This window comes from Capricornis sumatraensis, chromosome 21 (genome assembly GCF_032405125.1).
Source record: "Capricornis sumatraensis isolate serow.1 chromosome 21, serow.2, whole genome shotgun sequence".
Classification (NCBI taxonomy): Eukaryota; Metazoa; Chordata; class Mammalia; order Artiodactyla; family Bovidae; genus Capricornis; species Capricornis sumatraensis.
The window spans coordinates 39,896,463-39,916,044 of NC_091089.1; the positions used below are offsets into that span (position 1 = coordinate 39,896,463).

General features: G+C 47.1%; 1 protein-coding gene and 1 non-coding gene across 2 annotated transcripts in view; one reads left to right on the forward strand and one right to left on the reverse strand.

Moving 5' to 3' along the window:
- Nucleotides 1-19,582, forward strand: part of EMILIN2 (elastin microfibril interfacer 2) — a 58,108-nt gene that overhangs the window by 16,126 nt on the left and 22,400 nt on the right. The window contains exon 3 of the mRNA XM_068993774.1: nucleotides 13,225-13,400. Within this exon, the coding sequence (XP_068849875.1) occupies nucleotides 13,225-13,400 (176 nt within the window). The remainder of the gene's footprint in view (nucleotides 1-13,224; nucleotides 13,401-19,582) is intronic.
- Nucleotides 17,211-17,313, reverse strand: LOC138097771 (U6 spliceosomal RNA). Its single transcript, XR_011146514.1, has one exon. It is a non-coding gene; the product is annotated as a U6 spliceosomal RNA (small nuclear RNA).

The window sequence follows — 19,582 nt, forward strand, 5'->3', positions numbered from 1 at the left end:
TTTTCAATTTCCAGATTATTTTTTTAAACTGAGAATGAATTGCCCCCCCAAAAGAACATATTTTTGTATCTGTAGAGAAACTCCTACTATCTTAGGATTTTCTGAGCTTCTAAGTGACTTCCACCAAGTTCCAGGTGAGGCATCTTTAAGAGCTTACCACCATCCATGGTCTTCATCCAAAGGTCCAACATTGACTACAGATGGGGTATCGTAGCCAGTTCCCCTTTTGAATGGAAAAGCAATACAGTGGTCCTTTGGGCTCCACAGGGAATTAGTTCTGGGACATCCCATGAAACCAAAATCCACAGATGCTCAGGTCCTTTATGTAAAATGGTGTAATACTTGCATAGAACCTATACACATCCTCCTGTATACTTTTAATTGTGTCTGGATAACTCATAATACTGCATAAATGCTATGTAAGTACTTAGAGTAGCTGGGTGCGTGACACATTCGTTTTGCTTTTTTGAAACTTTCTGGAATTTTCTTTTCCATGAATGCTTTCTTTTAAAAAAATTTATTTATTTATTTTTGGCTGTGCGGGGTCTTTGTTATTGTGCGGGCTTTTCTCTAGTTGCGGCAAGCGGGGCTACTCTCCAGCTGTGGTGCCTGCGCTCCTCATCGCGGTGGCTTCTCTTGCTGCAGAGCACAGGCTCTAGGGCTGCAGGAGCCGCAGCACGTGGACTCAGTAGTTTTGGCTCCCAGGCTCTAGAGCACAGGCTCAGCAGTTGTTGCTCCAAGGCATGTGGGATCGTTCCAGATCAGGGATCGAATCCACGTCTCCTGCATTGGCAGGCAGATTCTTTACCATTGAGCCACCAGAGAAGCCCTTCCATGAATACTTTCAACCTGTGGTCGATTGATCTGAATGTACCGAGAACACCTGGTGGGTAGCTACAAAGAGAAGGGCGGCTGCAAGGAGGAGAGGGCAGCTGCAAGGGGAAGGGCTGCTGCAAAGGGGAGGGCGGCTGCAAGGGGAAGGGCGGCTGGCAGACATGGAAGCTGAGAGAGAAGAGAAAGCACGGAGTGACCAGAGCTGAGGGAGGGAGGTTGCCAAACAAGACAAAGGACATGGAAGAAAAGCTTTCGAAATTATTGTGACTTCTGCAGGAGAATTTGAGGAAATCATGCTTCTTCTTTTTTAAAAAAAGAGGAAATAATCAAAAGAGTTATTCAGCGGCTCTGAGAAGAAAGATCTGGATTTCTGAACCACAGAAAATCGCCCTTGGGCCAAGCATCACGCCAAAGGCTGAGGCTGCAGCTGTTCTTGTGTCCATACCGTGGGAACCTGGGGGCTGTGCACACGGGGAGGGGTGGGGTGGAGGCCGCCGCTCTCTGGTCCTGACTCCAGGAATCAGGGGACGGGGTGTGGCTTTGAGAAGTGGAATCATATAGACTGTAGTGGGAAAAGCAGCCTGCTGAAGCCTTGGCCCTTCCCCAAAGAATTTCTTTAGGGTATTGTGGGCCTTTGTTAATGTTGGATTATTCAGCCTCCGGAAAGCTGGGGCTGCACTTGGGCCTTGTGGGCCCCCCACACTTGCTGGCCACTACCCAACTGTGGACTGGTGTTCCGTCGTATATTTCCCCGAGTGAAGAAGTTAAGCTAAGAATGTGGACTCCTTGGAACACACGTATAAGCTGTATTTCATGCTGCTGGGTGCGCCCTGCACTTGGAGATGATGTCATTTTTAGCAATGAGAGTCTGCTCCGAGGGAAAGCACCCCCGCTTTTATAGTAAATCTGAAAATGACACTTCACTGTCAATTGCAACTGAGTCGGGACAGCCTCATGGCTGAGTCACTGGACATTTCTCCAGTCGACTTTGTCTTAGGAACTTGTTCTGTCCTCAGGGTTAAGGGTGATCAGTTGTGGAAAACTTTTACTTATTTGCTGTGTGATCAGAGCATAAAATAAAGAGGATTTTAGGGTTTGAAATCTAACTTGCCATCCTAAGTACCCAAAGAAATTACTCCGAGAGGAAACGGGAAAAGAAACAGCTTACAACTGTGGTTTCTCCAGCAATTATCAATATCAGTTATCTCATATATGCAGACGATGGGCTTCCTGGGTGTAGTGGTAAAGAGCCCACCTGCTAATGCAGGAGATAGAAGAGACCTGGGTTCAATCCCTGGGTCGGGAAGATCCCGTGGAGAAGGGAATGGCAACCCGTTCCAGTATTCTTGCCTGGAGAATCCCATGGACGGAGAAACTTGGCGGACTACAGTCCATGGGGTCACAGAGTTGGACACAACTGAAGCCACTTAGCACATGCAGATAACACCACTGTTATGGCAGAAAGCAAAGAAGAACTAAAGAGCCTCTTGATGAAGGTGAAAGAGGAGAGTGAAAAAGCTGGCCAACTCAACATTCAAAAAACAAAGATCATGGCATCCAGTCCCATCACTTCATGGCAAATAGAAAGGGAAACAATGAAAACAGTGACAGACTTTATTTTCTTGGGCTCCAAAATCACTGCAGATGGTGACTGCAGCCATAAAATTAAAAGATGCTTGCTCTTTGGAAGAAAAGCTATGACAAACATAGTGTATTAAAAAGCAGAGACATTATTTTGCTGACAAAGGTTCATATAGTCAAAGCTATGGTTTTTCCAGTAGGATATGAGAGTTGGACCATAAAGAAGGCTGAGCACTGAAGAATTGATGCTTTCGAACTGTGGTGTTAGAGAAGACTCTTGAGAGTCCCTGGGACTGCAAGGAGATCCAACCAGTCCATCCTAAAGGAAATTAGTCCTGAATATTCATTGGAAGGACTGATGCTGAATCTGAAGCTCCAATACTTTGGCTACCTGATGCGTAGAGCCAGTTCATTAGAAAAGACCCTGATGCTATGAAAGATTGCAGGCAGGAGAAGAAGGGGACAACAGAGGATGAGATGGTCGGATGGCATCACTGACTCAATGGACATGAGTTTGAGCAAGCTCTGGGAGATGGTGAAGGATGGGGAAGCCTGGCATGCTGCAGTCCATGGGGTTGCAAAGAGTCAGACAACTGAGCAACTGAATAACAGCAAGTATCTCCTTTGTTTTGGGAAAGAGGCAATCTCCAATATGCACACCTTCATTTTCAACACATTGCTTTGGTCTAAGAGCTGCGATTTAAGAAATGTACAAAGCTATATTGTAATTTGATTTATTATTTTTAAATTATTTTTTGGGTGTCTGTGCTGGGTCTTCATTGCTGTGTGTGGGGTTTCTCTAGTTGCAGAGAGCAGAGGCTAGTCTTGAGTTGTTTTGCTTGGACTTCTCATTGCAGTGGCTTCTCTTGTTGTGTAGCATGGGCTCTAAGTTCAAGAGCTCAGTAGTTGTGACACACGGGCTTAGTTGCTCTGAAACATGTGGAATCTTCCCAGACCAGGGATCGAACTCATGTCCTCTGCATTGGGAGGTGAACTCTTAACCACTAGACCACTAGGGAAGCCCTGTAATGCAGTTTTAATTAGGGCTCACCAATCTGCCTTCGAGATCCATTAGGTACATTTTGTATTTCAGAAATATATTTGCCTAAGCCTTTTGACTTTTAAAACTTAGATCGATCCACCTAAGGAGTCAAGTAAAATATTTAGCATTTCTTTTCTTTCATGTTAATTTCTCCATCAGTTCAGTTCAGTCGCTCAGTCGTGTCTGACTCTTTGCGACCCCATGAATCGCAGCACACCAGGCCTCCCCGTCCATCACCAACTCCCAGAGTTCACTCAGACTCACGTCCATCGAGTCAGTGATGCCATCCAGCCATCTCATCCTCTGTCATCCCCTTCTCCTCCTGCCTCCAATCCCTCCCAGCATCAGAGTCTTTTCCAATGAGTCAACTCTTCGCATGAGGTGGCCAAAGTACTGGAGTTTCAGCTTTAGCATCAGTCCTTCCAATGAATGCCCAGGACTGATTTCCTTCAGAATGGACTGGGTGGATCTCCTTGCAGTCCAAGGGACTCCCAGGAGTCTTCTCCAACACCACAGTTCAAAAGCATCAATTCTTCAGTGCTCAGCTTTCTTCACAGTCCAACTCTCACATCCATACATGACTACTGGAAAAACCGTAGCCTTGACTAGATGGACCTTAGTCGGCAAAGTAATGTCTCTGCTTTTGAATATGCTATCTAGGTTGGTCATAACTTTTCTTCCAAGGAGTAAGCATCTTTTAATTTCATGGCTGCAGTCACCATCTGCAGTGATTTTGGAGCCCCCAAAAATAAAGTCTGACACTGTTTCCACTGTTTCCCCATCTATTTCCCATGAAGTGATGGGACCAGATGCCATGGTCTTCGTTTTCTGAATGTTGAGCTTTAAGCCAACTTTTTCATTCCCCTCTTTCACTTTCATCAAGAGGCCCTTTAGTTCCTCTTCACTTTCTGCCATAAGGGTGGTGTCATCTGCATTATCTGAGGTTATAGATATTTCTCCCGGCAATCTTGATTCCAGCTTGTGTTTCTTCCACCCCAGCATTTCTCATGATGTACTCTGGATATAAGTTAAATAAGCAGGGTGACAATATACAGCCTTGACGTACTCCTTTTCCTATTTGGAACCAGTCTGTTGTTCCATGTCCAGTTCTAACTGTTGCTTCCTGACCTGCATATAGGTTTCTCAAGAGGCAGGTCAGGTGGTCTAGTATTCCCATATCTTTCAGAATTTTCCACAGCTTATTGTGTTTCACACAGTCAAAGGCTTTGGCATAGTCAATAAAGCAGAAATAGATGTTTTTCTGGAACGCTCTTGCTTTTTTGATGATCCAGCAGATGTTGGCAATTTGATCTCTGGTTCCTCTGCCTTTTCGAAAACCAGCTTGAACATCTGGAAATTCACAGTTCACATATTGCTGAAGCCTGGCTTGGAGAATTTTGAGCATTACTTTACTAGTGTGTGAGATGAGTGCAATTGTGCGGTAGTTTGAGCATTCTTGGGATCTAATTAGAAATGTGTCATGTAGCAGAAAAAGATGAGAATTGTGATAAAAATTTGTATTGGAGTATAGTTGATTTACAATGTTGCTTTAGTTTCTTCTGCACAGCGAAATGAATCAGTTATACATGTATATATATCTGCTCTTTTTTAGATTCTTTTGCCGTATAGACCATTGTAGAGTATTGAATAGAGTGCTGTGCTCGACCATAGGTCCTTATTAGTTCTCTGCTTTAGATAGAGTGGTGTGTATATGTTAATCCTGATCTATGGGTGATGTGCTTTAACCTGGAAGAAGGCTCTCTGGTTTCTTCACTCACTCTCATGTGGCGGGGCTGGGGCCGCTTTTCCCAAAGTGGACAATCAGCATTAGATGGAACATGGGGATCAGAATCACTTCCCTAGCCTATCTTGTCCGTACACATGGTTTCAAATGGCCGACTTTTGGATCATCTGTGGACACAGTGGACTTGGATGGGAAGTACTTCTTCTGCTTGTGCAGAACCCCTTTTCCTTCACATAGTTCTGAAATCCCTTCCAGCTTCAAACTCTACAACCTCCATAGTATTTACTTTCGGCAAACTGCTAATTCAATAAAAAACTCAATTATTCACTGATTGGTAGGACAGCAAACAAACAAACAAACAAAAATCCGTTTGTCACAGGCAGGTCCTAGAACATCAGTCCACTGTCTTGGCCATTTCTCAATTGGAAAACTGGGGCCCGACTTTGTAAAAGTGAATTACTCTGTAAAAAGGAAATTGTGACCCATGCCACAACACGGGTGAGCCTCAGGTGAAGGGGATCAGGACAGGCCACCTCAAAACCTACCACTTTGGCATACTGATTATTCTGAGCTGAAAGCTGTTGAGAAACCACAGAGACAAGACCTTTCTTTTGAAGAAAATAAAAGTTCCTGATGACTGTGCGGGGTCCCCGTTGCCGCATGCAGGCATCGCTGGTTGCGGGGAGTGGGCTTCACAGTGCGGCAGCTCCTCTTGTGGAGCGCGGGCTCTGGGATGTGTGGGTTCCGTGGTTGTGGCCACGAGCCGAGTTGCCTCACGGCATGTGGAATCCTCCCGGACCAGGGATTGAACCCATGTCCCCTGCATTGGCATGTGGACTCCCAAGCACTGGACCACCAGGGAAGCCCAAGACAGGACCTTTCTGAAATCCCCATTGATGCCCCAAAGCAGCACCTGTACAGGGATGAGAGGAGGGAACCTTACCACCAAAGGCAGAGAATAGCACCGGCAGGAGTCTGCCTAAACAAACCTCACTAAGGCGGCCCTCAGCACCTGTTCCTTTCCTACCTGTAGCCCCACAATTTGTTGCTCCTTGAAGCCTGAACTCTCTTTTCTCTGTCTGGTGCCTTCTCCATAATTGATCACCTTTTGTTAAAATGGTACCTAAGGCTTTGAGTCTAACTGCTACTTTGAGTTTTCACTTCTTTCCCATGAGGCCTCTGGGCACATAAAAATATTAACATCAGTAAAATTTGTATGTCTTTTTCTCCTGTTAATCTATCTTTAGTCAGTTTGATTCACAGGCCCCAGGAACAAATATAAGAGGGTAGAAAGTGTTAGTCCCTCAGTCATGTCTGACTCTTTGCAATCCCATAGACTGTAGCCCGCCAAGCTCCTCTGTCCATGGGATTTTCCAGGCAAGAATACTGGAGTGGGTTGCCATTCCCTTCTCCAGGGGATTTTCCCGACCCACAGATTGAACCTGAGTCTCCAGCATTACAGGCAGATTCTTTACCATCTGAACCACCAGGGAAGCCCCATAAAAGGGTAGAAGAAAAGTTTTTTCCTCTCCTACAAGGACATTATGCTAAGTAACACAAAGCCAGTTACAAAAGGACAAATACTATGTGATTCTACTTACATGATGTACCGAGAACAGTCAGATTTATGGAGACAAGAATGTGGTTGCCAGAGGCTGGGAGGTGGGGGCTGGGGAGTTAGTGTTTAATATGGGTGCAGAGTTTCAGTTTAGGGTGATAAAAATGTTCTGTAGATGGTGTTGATGGTGGTGGTGATGTTTGTACGACATTGTGAATATACTTGTGCCACTGAACTGTGCTGTTAAAAATGGCCAAGACAGTAAACTGGGGGTAATGTGTATTTTAACCACAGTTTTAAAAAAAAAAGTGGAATTGTTGTGGCTGGCCTAAACTGCTCTATGGAAAACCTGGAGCAGTAGCCGAGTGTCAGACACCCAAGTCAGCCCTGAGTGTGCATTCGGAAACTGGGAGGTGACTTCTCAAGTTTACATGTGTGAACTTTCCTTTCCCTGGAAAGTGAAAGAAAGTGAAAATGTTAGTTGGTCAGTCTTGTCCGACTCTTTGCAACCCCATGGACTGTGACCTGCCAGGCTTCTCTGTCTATGGGATTTCCCAGGCAAGAATACTGGAGTGGGTTGCCATTTCCTTCTCCAGGGGTTTTCCTGACCCAGGAATTGAACCTGCATCTCCTGCTCCGGGGGAGGAGGTTATTTCCCCACACCTGGGTGCTCTCTACTCGGGAGAGGAAGCGCCTTTTCTCCATCATTTGTCCCATTCTGAATGATCCTGTGTGGAACCACACACGTGGAATGAAGCAACAAGAGCTGGCTCCAGGTTCTTTGGGGCCAGCCAGTGTCTGGAGGATGGAGAGGAATTTACTAGAAAGTCTGTTCTTGGGAGAAATCCCAGTCCAGTGAGTGTCCCCCAGGGGCCGCCGGGCTTTCAATTTGGAGTGTAAAATAAAACACAGGTAAACACTGAATGCAGGGAAAGGACCCATGCCTCGTGTAACCGCTGTGCAACGGATCCTGTGCCAGTGACGGGTAGTTGTTTCGAGGGCACGTGTTCTGCTTGCTGCTGGGGACACGCAAGGAGAAATCAGATGAACAGATAGACATAGGCCCTTGCTATTCCCTTGACAATCTTGTGACTGTCTTGGCCAGACCTGTCCTACAGAACTTCCTGTGGTGATGGAGACGTTAACGTTGTTTATCTAACACTGTGGTCGCTGTGGCCGCAGAGCATGTGAAATGTGGATAGTGTGACTGAGCAACTAGATGTTCAGTTTAATTTAATTTTAATCAGTTTATATTTAAACAGCTGCCCCAGATAACAGCTGTCTTCTTGGAAAGCACAGTGCTGGCTTACCTTCTGGTGTTGAGTCTTATCCTGTTCCCATGACTGTGGAGCCTAGGGCTTGATTGGGTTCTGGTAGGACTCCGGAGGGCTTCCCTGGTGGCTCAGCAGTAAAGAGTCCACCTGCCAGTGAAGGAGATGCGGGTTTGATCCCTGGGTCAGGAAGATTCCCCTGGAGAAGGGAATGGCAACCCACTCCAGTACTCTTGCCTGGAGAATATCATGGACAGAGAAGCCTGGTGGGCTACAGTCCATGGGGTCGCAAAAAGTCAGACTCGACTTAGAGACTAAACAACAACAGGACTCAGGAAGCCACTTCTTCTGGGTGAGACCTGGGGATCGATCGCTCTGGGGCTTTAATTTTTATTTATTTACTTTTGGCTGTGCTGGGTCTTCAGTGCTGCAAAGGCTCTTCTTGAGTTGCGGTGAGCAGAGGGCTCCTCTCTAGTTGCAGTGCACAGGCTGCTCATTGCAGTGGCTTCTCTTGTTCTGGATCAAAGGCTCTAGGGTGCACGGGTTTCAGTAGTTGTGGTGCACAGGCATAGCTGCTCTGTGTCATGTGGGATCTTCCCTGACCAGGGATCGAACCTGTGTCCCCTACACTGGCAGGTGATTCTTATCCACTGCACCACAAGGGAAATCACCCTGGGTTTTTCTGTATGGACGTTCAGTTCAGTTCAGTCGCTCAGTCGTGTCCGACTCTTTGCGACCCCATGAATCGCAGCACACCAGGCCTCCCTGTCCATCACCAACTCCCGGAATTCACTCAGACTCACATCCATCGAGTCAGTGATGCCATCCAGCCATCTCATCCTCTGTCATCCCCTTCTCCTCCTGCCCCCAATCCCTCCCAGCATCAGAGTCTTTTCCAATGAGTCAACTCTTCGCATGAACATTGGACTCTCCCAAACCTGGTCAAAGGTGGGCCTAGTGTCATTAGTTAATTGATCAATCAGTTATTGATTAGCAATTAATAAGTTATTTATTCAGCACAGTAGGACAGTGTGAAGAACAGAGACATTGTGGGAAACAGAGCTACCAGGCGTTCTTGCTTTCTTGGGGTTTTGGGCTGCAGAGAGAAGGATGAATTCCTGACAAGCACATTCAAGTGTAATTGGAAACAGGTGAAGGAAGGTCTCACCTCCTGCTAAGAAGGCATCTTCCTGGGAATGACATCAAATGGAAGCACAGTCACTTTGTCCCCTTGTGTGTTAACAGGGACACTTCCCATCACATGGTCCCTGTTTTGAGTCAGCTTTTCTAGGCCTTTTCTCCCACCTGGCTTCTCATTAGCATCTCCTGGGCTCATGTGGTGCCTTGACCCAGGGGAACTTGTAAAAATGGTGAACTCTTGTCTCACCCTCCCCCACAAAAAACCCAAAAGGACTTCAGAGGGGAGGAGGGGAGTTAGGTGAGGCTGTGGGGCAGCTCATTGCCTGCCCGCCCCCTCCACCCTGCCCCCAGGGGGCCCTGAGGCAGCTGGTCAGGGCTCCCCAGGGCACAGGATGCTGTTCCAGTCCTGACCCGAGGCTGGGATGGGGGCCAAGGCTCCAGCCCCGCCTGCCGTGACTCTGTCCCTTTGGCTACAGGCCCTCCTCGGCCGCCCCAGCTGGGTGCAGCTCGCTGATTCAGTGAATGTCTATGGAGCTTCATCCTAGCACCAGTCCAGTGGCTCCATTCACTCTCTGCCAGAGCCTGGGGTGCTTCTCAATTCTGGCTGTACTCAGCCATTACGTGGGGAGTTTCTGCAAGGTACACACACCCAGGGACCCCCTGCTCCAGACCAGTGAAATCAGAATTTTGAGGATAAAGGCCTGGACTTATTTCGAAAGTTCCCTGGGGAACTCCCTGGTGGTGCGGTGGATGAGACTCTGCCTGCTAATGCAGAGGACACGGGTTTGATCCCTGGTCCGGGAAGATCCCACTTGCTGCCGACCAGATGAGCCCATGCACCACGACTAGAGAGTGGCGCCCTGCCCCCACCCCATCCACCAACTTGAGAAAGCCTGTGTGCAGCAACAAAGACCCAGAGCAGCCAGAAATAAACGAATAATAAAATCTTTAAAAAAGCTCCTTGGTGGGAATACTGTTCCACAAAGCCAGAGTGATGGGGAGCAGGCCTGGGGATGCTACTTGGGGCCCGCCCACCTTCTGGGGAGCCCCTGGCTGCCCTTGGTGGAGGGCAACCCCATTTCTTGGGGACACCCTAGAAATGCTGTGGGACCAAACATCTCCTGCCTCCCCCATGACACCACCTCCCCTCAACTGAGGCCTGGGGACCCGCAGATGCCTCGGGCATTGTATCCTCCTGCGCAGGGAGGTGGCCGTGAGCTTTCCCACAGTGGAGGTGGCCCCTGATGGCTTCCAGCCGTCCCTGGGGCTGGAAACTTAGTGGGAGACACGGCCAACCTGAAGTCCATTAAAACCAGAAGCCCGACAGCAACGGGAGAGGGGCGGGTGGAGAAGAAGGCGGCGCTCGGGGGAGCTTTCCTAACTTAACGAGCTGGCTCTGAAGTCATCACTGCCTTCAGGGAGAAAAATGAAGTGTGTTGGAGAACTGAGCACTTTCTTGGGCAGTGAGGGGCTAAGGCCCCCGGCTCAGGTCGGATGGAGTGGGGTAGGGGTCGTCCCTAGTCCACCGGCATCAGAGCCCCTCCTCCCGGCTCAGCTGTGGTCAGAGGGCTTACTGTGGGCTGTCATCACCTGGCACATGAACAAAACCCCGGAGCAAATGCATTTTCACATTCAATCCTAAATGCTCAGAGGAACCAGGTTTTCCTGAGATCACACATTTTTCCAGCATTAGGCTGTGCTTGATCAAAACAATGAAATGGGATTTTTCTTTCTTTTCCTGTAGTTTCTGGGGCCACACAGAAGATGCTTTGGGTAGGTGGGGTGCCAGGTTGGGGGAGAGGGCAAGAGTGTACCTGGACTGAATTAGATGCTCAGGTTGCCTTCTCACCCAGCTTGTGGGGCCTTCTGGAACATCTCCGAGTGGGTGGGGTGGCTTTGAATTTAGGGCAGTTGCCAGGCAGACTGGTGGCTTCCACGTGCTGGGAGGGCCGTGGCGGGTGCAGGGGAGAACATGGGTTTAAAGCCAGTCCTGGCCCTTTCTGGGGCTTCCCTGGTGACTTAGATGGTAAAGAATCCACATGTAATGCAGGAGACCCGGGTTTGATCCTTGGGTTGGGAAGATCTTCTGGAGAAGGGAATGGCAACCCATTCCAATATTCTTGCCTGAAGAGTGCTGTGGACAGAGGAGCTGCAGTCCATGGGGTCGCAAAAGAGTCAGACACGACTGAAGTGACTGAGCATGCATGCATTCTGGCCCTTCCTGGCCATTGGGAGGAGTCACTTAACCTCTCTGAGCCTCTGTTTCCCCATCTGTGATCAGGGGATGATGTCTTCAGTGGGATCTCGATGGGGGATTTGGGAGCTAGGAGGGGGCTTTTGCCTCTGCTTTGCCCCACAACCCCTTGAGCAGCCCTTTTCTGTTTTACTTATTGGGTTTTCGCATCAGTTTTCCCGAAAAAGGCTCCCACCCAAGCATCTCAAAATCCACACACCCAGGCTGCATCAGAGACCAGTCATAACAGAGCCTCTGAGGCCGGGGCCCAGATACGGGCGGTCTTTCACAGGTCCCTGGTGAATGTGATACGTGGCCAGGGTTGAGAACCATGCCCTCAAGACCAGGTGAGGGGACACTCCCACCCGGCAGTGCTGTCACCGGCCCCCCTAGAATTCCACAGGGCCGCCTTGCCCGTCCTGGCCCGGGGGAGAGTGCCTGGCTCCTGCGGTTCTCAGTGTCAAGCTCGGCCCTCAGCCGGGGTGCTGGAAGTCCGTGACGTTCAGCCACTTGTGATTCTCTCAGGAATGTGACTTGAACTCCACCTGCCATGAGGCCAGGGCCTGAGGCAGACTCCTTTGGCTGGCTTGAGGCCCCTTGAGCAATAACCCAAAAAGGGAGCTGGCTGCTAGTGCTGGGGTTAGAAATGAAGAGCAACTAACGAGACTCGAGAAAGTTGGGGTTGCTGTCAGCAGGAGAAGCAAGGTGGACGAGGGGCTGCTCGTCTCTGTGCTGTGAGCAGGGCCCCTGGGGGTGAACTCCGGCTTGACCCCCCGGGCACCCAGGGGTCCTGGATCAGCTCTCTGCTCTGGGCTGCAGTCCAGCCTGGGTCTGACGGACTTTCCAGTGTTGCCAGGGTCTCTGTGAGATGCATGAGTGCACGTGAGTTAGTGTTAGTCGCTCAGTCGTGTCCGACTCTTTGCAACCCCATGAACTGTAGCCCGCCAGGCTCCTCTGTCCTGGGGATTCTCCAGGCAAGAATACGGGAGTGGGTTGCCACTTCCTTCTCTAGGGGATGTTCCCAACCCAGGGATTGAGCCTGGGTCTCCTGCATTGCAGGTGGATTCTTCAACATCTGAGCCACCAGGATCTCAACACAAATAGTATGAGGTGGGTCTGCAGAGGCTTACTGCTCCCTTTGCCAGTTGTCAGGAAAGAAGGTGCCAAGATAAATACATGAGGGGTGGGAGGCGAGGGTGCCAGGCATGCTTGTGTAAAACACAAACCATATGGGCCTGACTTGGCCTGAGAGAATCTCCACCAAGCAGCAAATTGTCAAATAGAAGTTTGTCAGTGAAGTAAAAGCCCAGTTTTTGAAAATTGTCCACATCCAGTGAGAGTCACACCTTCTTCCCTGGTGGCTCAGATGGTAAGGAATCTGCCTGCAATGCAGGAGACTCTAGTTTGATCCCAGGGTCAGGAAGATCTCCTGGAGAAGGGCATGGCAACCCATTCCAGTATTCTTGCTGGAGAATCCTATGGACAGAGGAGCCTGGAGGGGCTACAGTCCATAGGGCTACAAAGAGTCGGACCCAACTGAGCGACTAACAGTCTCCGTACTCTTCATGAGAGTCACGAGCCAGGATTTTCTGAGTTGTCTGTTTCTCCAGCCTTTCAAGGGAGGGGAGCTGGGGGCAGGTGGATCCAAGAGATGGAGGAAGGAGGTGGGGGGCAGGGCTGGACTGGAGGAGACTGATGACCCCTTAGAGTCAGACTGCAGAGAGCAGTGACCCAGGGCCTCTTCACTTGGGTGCAACCAGGAAGGCCAGGGTGTCTGCCGCAGCAACCAGTAACAAGAGATGCCACCTTGCTCTTTGGCAGGTATCGCGTGAATGTCAGACCCAGGTACGTCACCAGGTACAAGACGGTGACGCAGTTGGAATGGAGGTGCTGCCCTGGCTTCAGGGGGGGAAACTGTCAAGAAGGTCCCAGAGACCCTGCGAGGATGCTCCGCCCCACGCCCGCTCGGCCCCGCAACAGCATGAAGAAACCCACAGGTAACTCGCTGCTTTCCTGCGCTCAGCTCTGCTCATCACCGCTCCTTCCAACTCCAGGCTTTGTGAGTTACATGCGGGGCTTTCCCAGAGCTTCCAAGAACACACCCGTATGCCTGCAGGAGGCACGTGGCACACACATTGATGTGCGGAAGCAGTAGCGATTGGAAGACAAACTTTTAAAAAGTAAATTGCTTTGTTAGGGCCAGCTGGTTGTGAAAACCAAGACCTTGGAGGAGATGAGGCTGGTTTCAGCCTTGTGTGGCCTGAGGCAGAAACAGGAGAGATTCTCATGTAATGATGTAATGACGCCTGGTTTGTTTTTACTTTAGTTTTCATGTGCAAGCTCCCTTAAGCCTGAATTTGAAGATGCTAAAATTGTTTGTTGTTTCGGTTTTTGAAATAGGGAAATAGAATCATTCTCATTCTGTTTGGGGTGAGATATACAGCAGTAAAAGAATCTGCCGGCAGTGCAGGAGACACAGGAAACACGAGTTCCGTCCCTGGGTCGGGAAGATCCCCTGGAGGAGGGCATGGCAACCCACTCTGGTATTCTTGACTGGAGAACCCCATGGACAGAGGAGCTTGGTGGGCTGCCATCCGTGGTGTTGCAAGGGTTGGACATGACTGAAGCGACCAAGCACAGCGAGCATATTTGCAAAGCTAAGCCCAGTGTTAGAGGTATCCAACGAGGTGGTTCTTAATTTGCTTCTGATTATTTTTTTAAGTGAATTAGCACAAACTCAATGAATAGTTTAGAAAGCAGTGATAATTTTCACCTTAAAAAAAAATTCATTTACTTATTTACTTATGGGGCCATGCTGGGTCTTGATTGGAAGATGTGCAATCTTTTAATATTTCCCTGACTGGGGATTAAACCTGGGCCCCTTGATTGGAAGTACAGAGGCTTAGCCACTGGATCACCAGGAAAGTCCCACCTTGGCTTTTAAGTATAACATTAACAGACAGTAAGAATCTTCTGGCAGTGTGGGAGCCTGGGTTCAATCCCTGGGTCGGGAATATCTCTTGGAGAAGGGAATAGCAACCCATTTGAGTGTTCTTGCCTGGAGTCCCATGGACAGAGGAGCCTGGGCGGCTACAGTGCATGGGTTTGCAAAGACTCAGACACGACTGAGCAACTAACACTTAAGAGACTGACTTTTAAAAATTTTTTGGCCACACTGTGCAGCTTGTGGGATTTTAGTTCCCCAGCCAGGGATCAAACCCTTGCTTCCTTCATTGGACGTGTTGGGGCTTAACCACTGGACCACCAGGGAGGCCCCCAAGAGGCTGACTTTTATGGACAAAAATGTTTTGACATTTTATTCTACATCACTTTATCTTTCTTCTCTTTTAAAGTTCAGTCAGAAAACAGATTTTCTTATGAGTTAGTTTAAGTCATTTTTAAATGATTATATTTTCTGATGAGGCATTTTCAGTTTTGAAACTCGTGATGTTTCCCAATATTCTCTGTAAAACAGATTTATTATTATTATTATTTTTTTACTGCTTCAGTCAATGGAAGGGAACATTTACTGAGGCCCCAGGGTCACAGGCAGGAGGCTGCCCTGTGGGCAAAGAAGCCGGCAGAGGGGCCTTATTTGGCATTCTTCCTGGGGCGCAGGCTGTTGGTGTGGCCATGCTTCTAGCAGCAGTTGACCACTGGGGCTATCGGTGGTCATAACGCAGCCGATGTCTTGTCTCCGTTGGATTTCTGAGTGAGTTGGCAGGGGGAAGGCTCAGCGATGCTGCTTCACAGATGCACCAAATGCAGGGTGAACTCTTTCTGGATTTTGTAGTCTGACAGAGCACAGCCCATCCTCAGCTGTTTGCCAGCAAAAACTAGATGCTGCTGGTCAGGCGGGATGCCTTCCTGATCATGGATTTTAAATTTGACATTCTCAGTGGTGTCACTGGGCTTGACCTCAGGGGTGATGATCTTGCCCTTCAGGGTCTTCACAAAAATCAGCATCTCTGCTTCTGCTGCAAGGCTGCCGCCACCCACCTTAAAACAGATTTTAAAATAACTTTCTTACTACAAAAGTAATGATGCTAAAGCTGAAGCTCCAGTACTTTGGCCATCTCATGCAAAGAGTTGACTCTTTGGAAAAGACTCTGATGCTGGGAGGGATTGGGGGCAGGAGGAGAAGGGGACGACCGAGGATGAGATGGCTGGATGGTATCACTGACTCGATGGACGTGAGTTTGAGTGAACTCCGGGAGATGGTGATGGACAGGGAGGCCTGGCGTGCTGCGATTCATGGGGTCGCAAAGAGTCGGACACAACTGAGTGACTGAACTGAACTAAACTGAATGCATATCAATTAAAGAATGTTTGTAACATATTGGGCTTCCCTTGTGGATCAGCTGGTAAAGAATCCACCTACAGTGCGGGAGACCTGGGTTTGATCTCTGGGTTGGGAAGATCCCCTGGAGAAGGGAAAGGCTACCCACTCCAGTATTCTGGCCTGGAGAATTCCATGGACTGTATAGTCCATGGGGTCGCAAAGAGTCGGACACAACTGAGCAACTTTTACTTTCACTTGAAACATACAGGAAAAATATTTAAGTACATATCATCTTGAATTTCCCTGGTGGTCTAGTAGTTAAGACTCCGTGTTTCTGTGGCAGGGTGCCTGGGTTCCATCCCCGGTCGGGGAACTGAGATCCTGCATGCTGCATAGCCAGGCCAAGAAAAGGAAAAAAAAAGTATTCCTAATCTTACCACCGAATGAGAAGTCCTGTTAAGATTTTACTATAAAATACTGCTCTCTTTTCTGTATCTGCATATATATTTTGTTACAGAAAAATTCATTCATCTCACAAATATTCATTGCGCTTCTAGATCTGCAGTCTTTATACTTAGGTGTTTTGGAGAAAAAGTCGAGGCGGACACTAGATAAGTAATTACAACAGAGCTCAATCAGTGCTCTGATGGGGGCTCTGAGAGGGCGTGTTGGATCACAGTAGACAGCTTATTTCTGTTTTGTTTAGTTTTAGCTTTTGTCTTGTAAAAGTTTAAGCATACATATAGTTTAATGAGTTGAATCGCTTTATAATATAAAGGCTATTAGGAAAAGCAGTGATTCCCTTTCTCCCCCAGTTTCCCTTCTTGTCAGGAGTAATTGCTTTAAACTCTTACAATTTTTCTTTTAAATTGAAGTATAGTTGATTTACAATATTAATTATAGGTGTACAACAAAGTGACTCAGTATTTTCATGGATTATACTTCCTTTAAAGTTATTGCAAAATCATGGCTGTATTTCCCTGTGCTGTATAATATGTCCTTGTGGCTTATTTATTTTATACACCATAGTGTGTATCTCTTAATTTCCTGCCCCAGTCTTTTCCCTCCCCCACTGGTAACCACCAGTTTGTTCTCTGTATCTGTGAATTTGTTCTTGTTTTTATATATTCATCCATTTGTTTTTTTAGCTTCCACACATAAGTGATAACGTAGGGTATTTGTCTTTCTCTAGTCTGATTTTTATTTCTGTAAGCATAGTACCCTCCAGATAGCATTATTATAGCTGAGCAATATTCCCTTGTATGTGTGTATACACCATATCTTCTTTATCCATTTATCTGTTGATGGACGTGTCTGTGTGTGTGCTGAGTCGTTCAGTCCTGTCTGACTCTTCGCCCGCCAGGCTCCTCTGTCTATGGGATTCTCCAGGCAGCAGTACTGGAGTGGGTTGCCATGCCTTCCCCCAGGGTATCCTCCCGATCCAGGGATTGAACTTGGGTCTCTTAAGTCTCGTGCATCAGCAAGTGGGTTCTTTACCACTAATGCCACCATTCTTAGGTTGCTTAAAAACATGGAATGCTTCACACACGTGCCATCCTTGTGCAGGGACCACGCTAATCTTCTCTGCACCCTCCCAGTTTTAGTATATGTGCTGCTGATGTGAGCATTTCTTTAAACTCTTTAGATGGTCTTTTGGAATCTACCTCCACATCCTTGACTTCTCATCAAGGAAGGTGAGGAATCAAGTCTCTTTCCTCTAACATGAGGCTTCCACACCCCCATGCCTTGCATTCGGTTATGCTGTGTTTTTGTCTGTTCCGTGTTTACTGGATCCACTGAAGTAGTTACATAGTGTTTACAGCTGAGCCCTGTGGTGTGCTATGAATATGTCACTTTTTCTACACAGCTTTTTGATTTCTCTAGTATTAATATTATGTTTTTCTTTGCTTGGGTTTCTATATTTTTAATCCCTGTTTCAACCCAAACTCTCTGCTGGTTATCTACATGTCCCCTCTGTATGTTCAGATACATCAGTTTCATCTTCTTGAAATCTCCCCTAGAGCTTTCTCACCTGCCCCTCCTGGAGTGGTCCCCTGCTTGGCCTCGTTCACCACTGCCACCCTGTGATCTTCACTGACTTCTCTCCTATCCATTCCCTGCTTCCTGTCCCCCCACCCCATCCCGCTTGCTCTTTCTTATTTTATTCCCTTGTTTTGGTCAAGCACATCATTCAGTAGTTTCATGAGAAGATTGAGTGGGAGGTAAACTGTTTGGCATGGTAGTCTTAAAGTATATTTACTCCAGCTTCAGAATTCTAGATTGGAAATAATTTTCCTTTAGAATTTTAAACACATCGCTCAATTTTCTTCTGGTTTTCAAAAAGGAACCCTCCTACACTGTTGGTTGGAATGTACATTAGTACAGCCGCTATGGAGAACAGTATGGGGGTTCCTTGAAAAACTAAAAAGAGCTACTGTATAATCCAGTGACCCCACTCCTGGGCATATATCCAGAGAAAATCATAATTCAGAGAGATACGTGCACCCTAATGTTCATTGCATTACTATTTGCAATAGCCAAGACGTGGAAGCAACCTAAATGTCCATGGACAGATGAATGATAACACAGACATGGTACATATACCCAGTGAAATATTACTCAGCCACAGGAAGAGTGAAACGAGGCCGCTTGTAGCAATATGGCTGGACCTAGAGATTATCATACCAAGTGAATAAATCAGACAAAGACGAATTTCAGGTGATATCACTTTATGTGGAATCTAAAAAAAGACACAAATGAGCTTGTTTGCAAAATAGGAACAGACTTACAGACATGGAAAACAAACTTATGGTTACCAAAGGGGGAAGCTGGGGGAAGGGATAAATTAGGAATTTGGGACTGGCAGATATACACTACTATATATAAAATAAACAAGGACCTACTATATAGCATATGAAACTCAATACTTATACTACTCAATATCTTGTAAATAAACTATATGGAAAAAAAGAATATACATGGGACAAAAGAATATATATGTAAAAGATTATATATGTATATATTTATCTGAATCACTTCTGTATACCTGAAACTGGGCTTCCCAGGTGGCTCAGTGGTAAAGAATCCATCTGCCAGTGCAGGAGATGAGGGTTCGATCTCTGGGTCAGGAAAATCTCCTGGAAGAGGAAATGGCAACCCACTCCAGTATTCTTGCCTGGAGAATCCCATGGACAGAGGAGCCTGGCGGGCTGCAGTCTATGCGGTTTCAAAAGAGTTGGACAGGACTGAGCAATTAAAGAAGGGAATCCCTGAAATTAGCACAACATTGTAAATCAGTTATGCTTCAATTTAAAAATTCTTCTTCTTCTAGTTTCCAATGCCTTGTGAAAACCATTCTGATTCCCAATTTTTTATGTGTGACTTGGTTGGGGGTTCGTTTTGTTTTTGTTGTTTTTGCCATTAATGGGATTTCAGAATGAAAGGAAGTGCTTATCCTCAATCCACCATCATCATAATGAACACACTGTTTTGGGCACTTATTTTTAAATTTTTAACGAATTTTAAGTATTAATTGGTGAAAAAAAATCCATGTCATTAGATATTCTAGAGTATCATTTCTTGGCTGCACAGAGTGTGATTGTTTGGATACAATCTTGTACAGTTGCCCCTTAGGCTGTTTCCAGTTTTTCATTATTATATAGATAGTATTTGAATAAGTACTTTTTCTGTTAAATTTTTTGATTAATCCTGATTATTTACTAGAATAAATTTCTAGAAGTATAATTGTAGAGTCCAAAGGACTCTGAGTATTTTGATACATTCTCCAAGTTATTCTTCCAAAAATTTGTAGCAGTTTTTCAGTCACCAGCAGTATGTGAAGGGAAAACATCTGCTTACATTCTGATCCTCCCCCCTTCTCCTGCCCTCTCCTTTGCT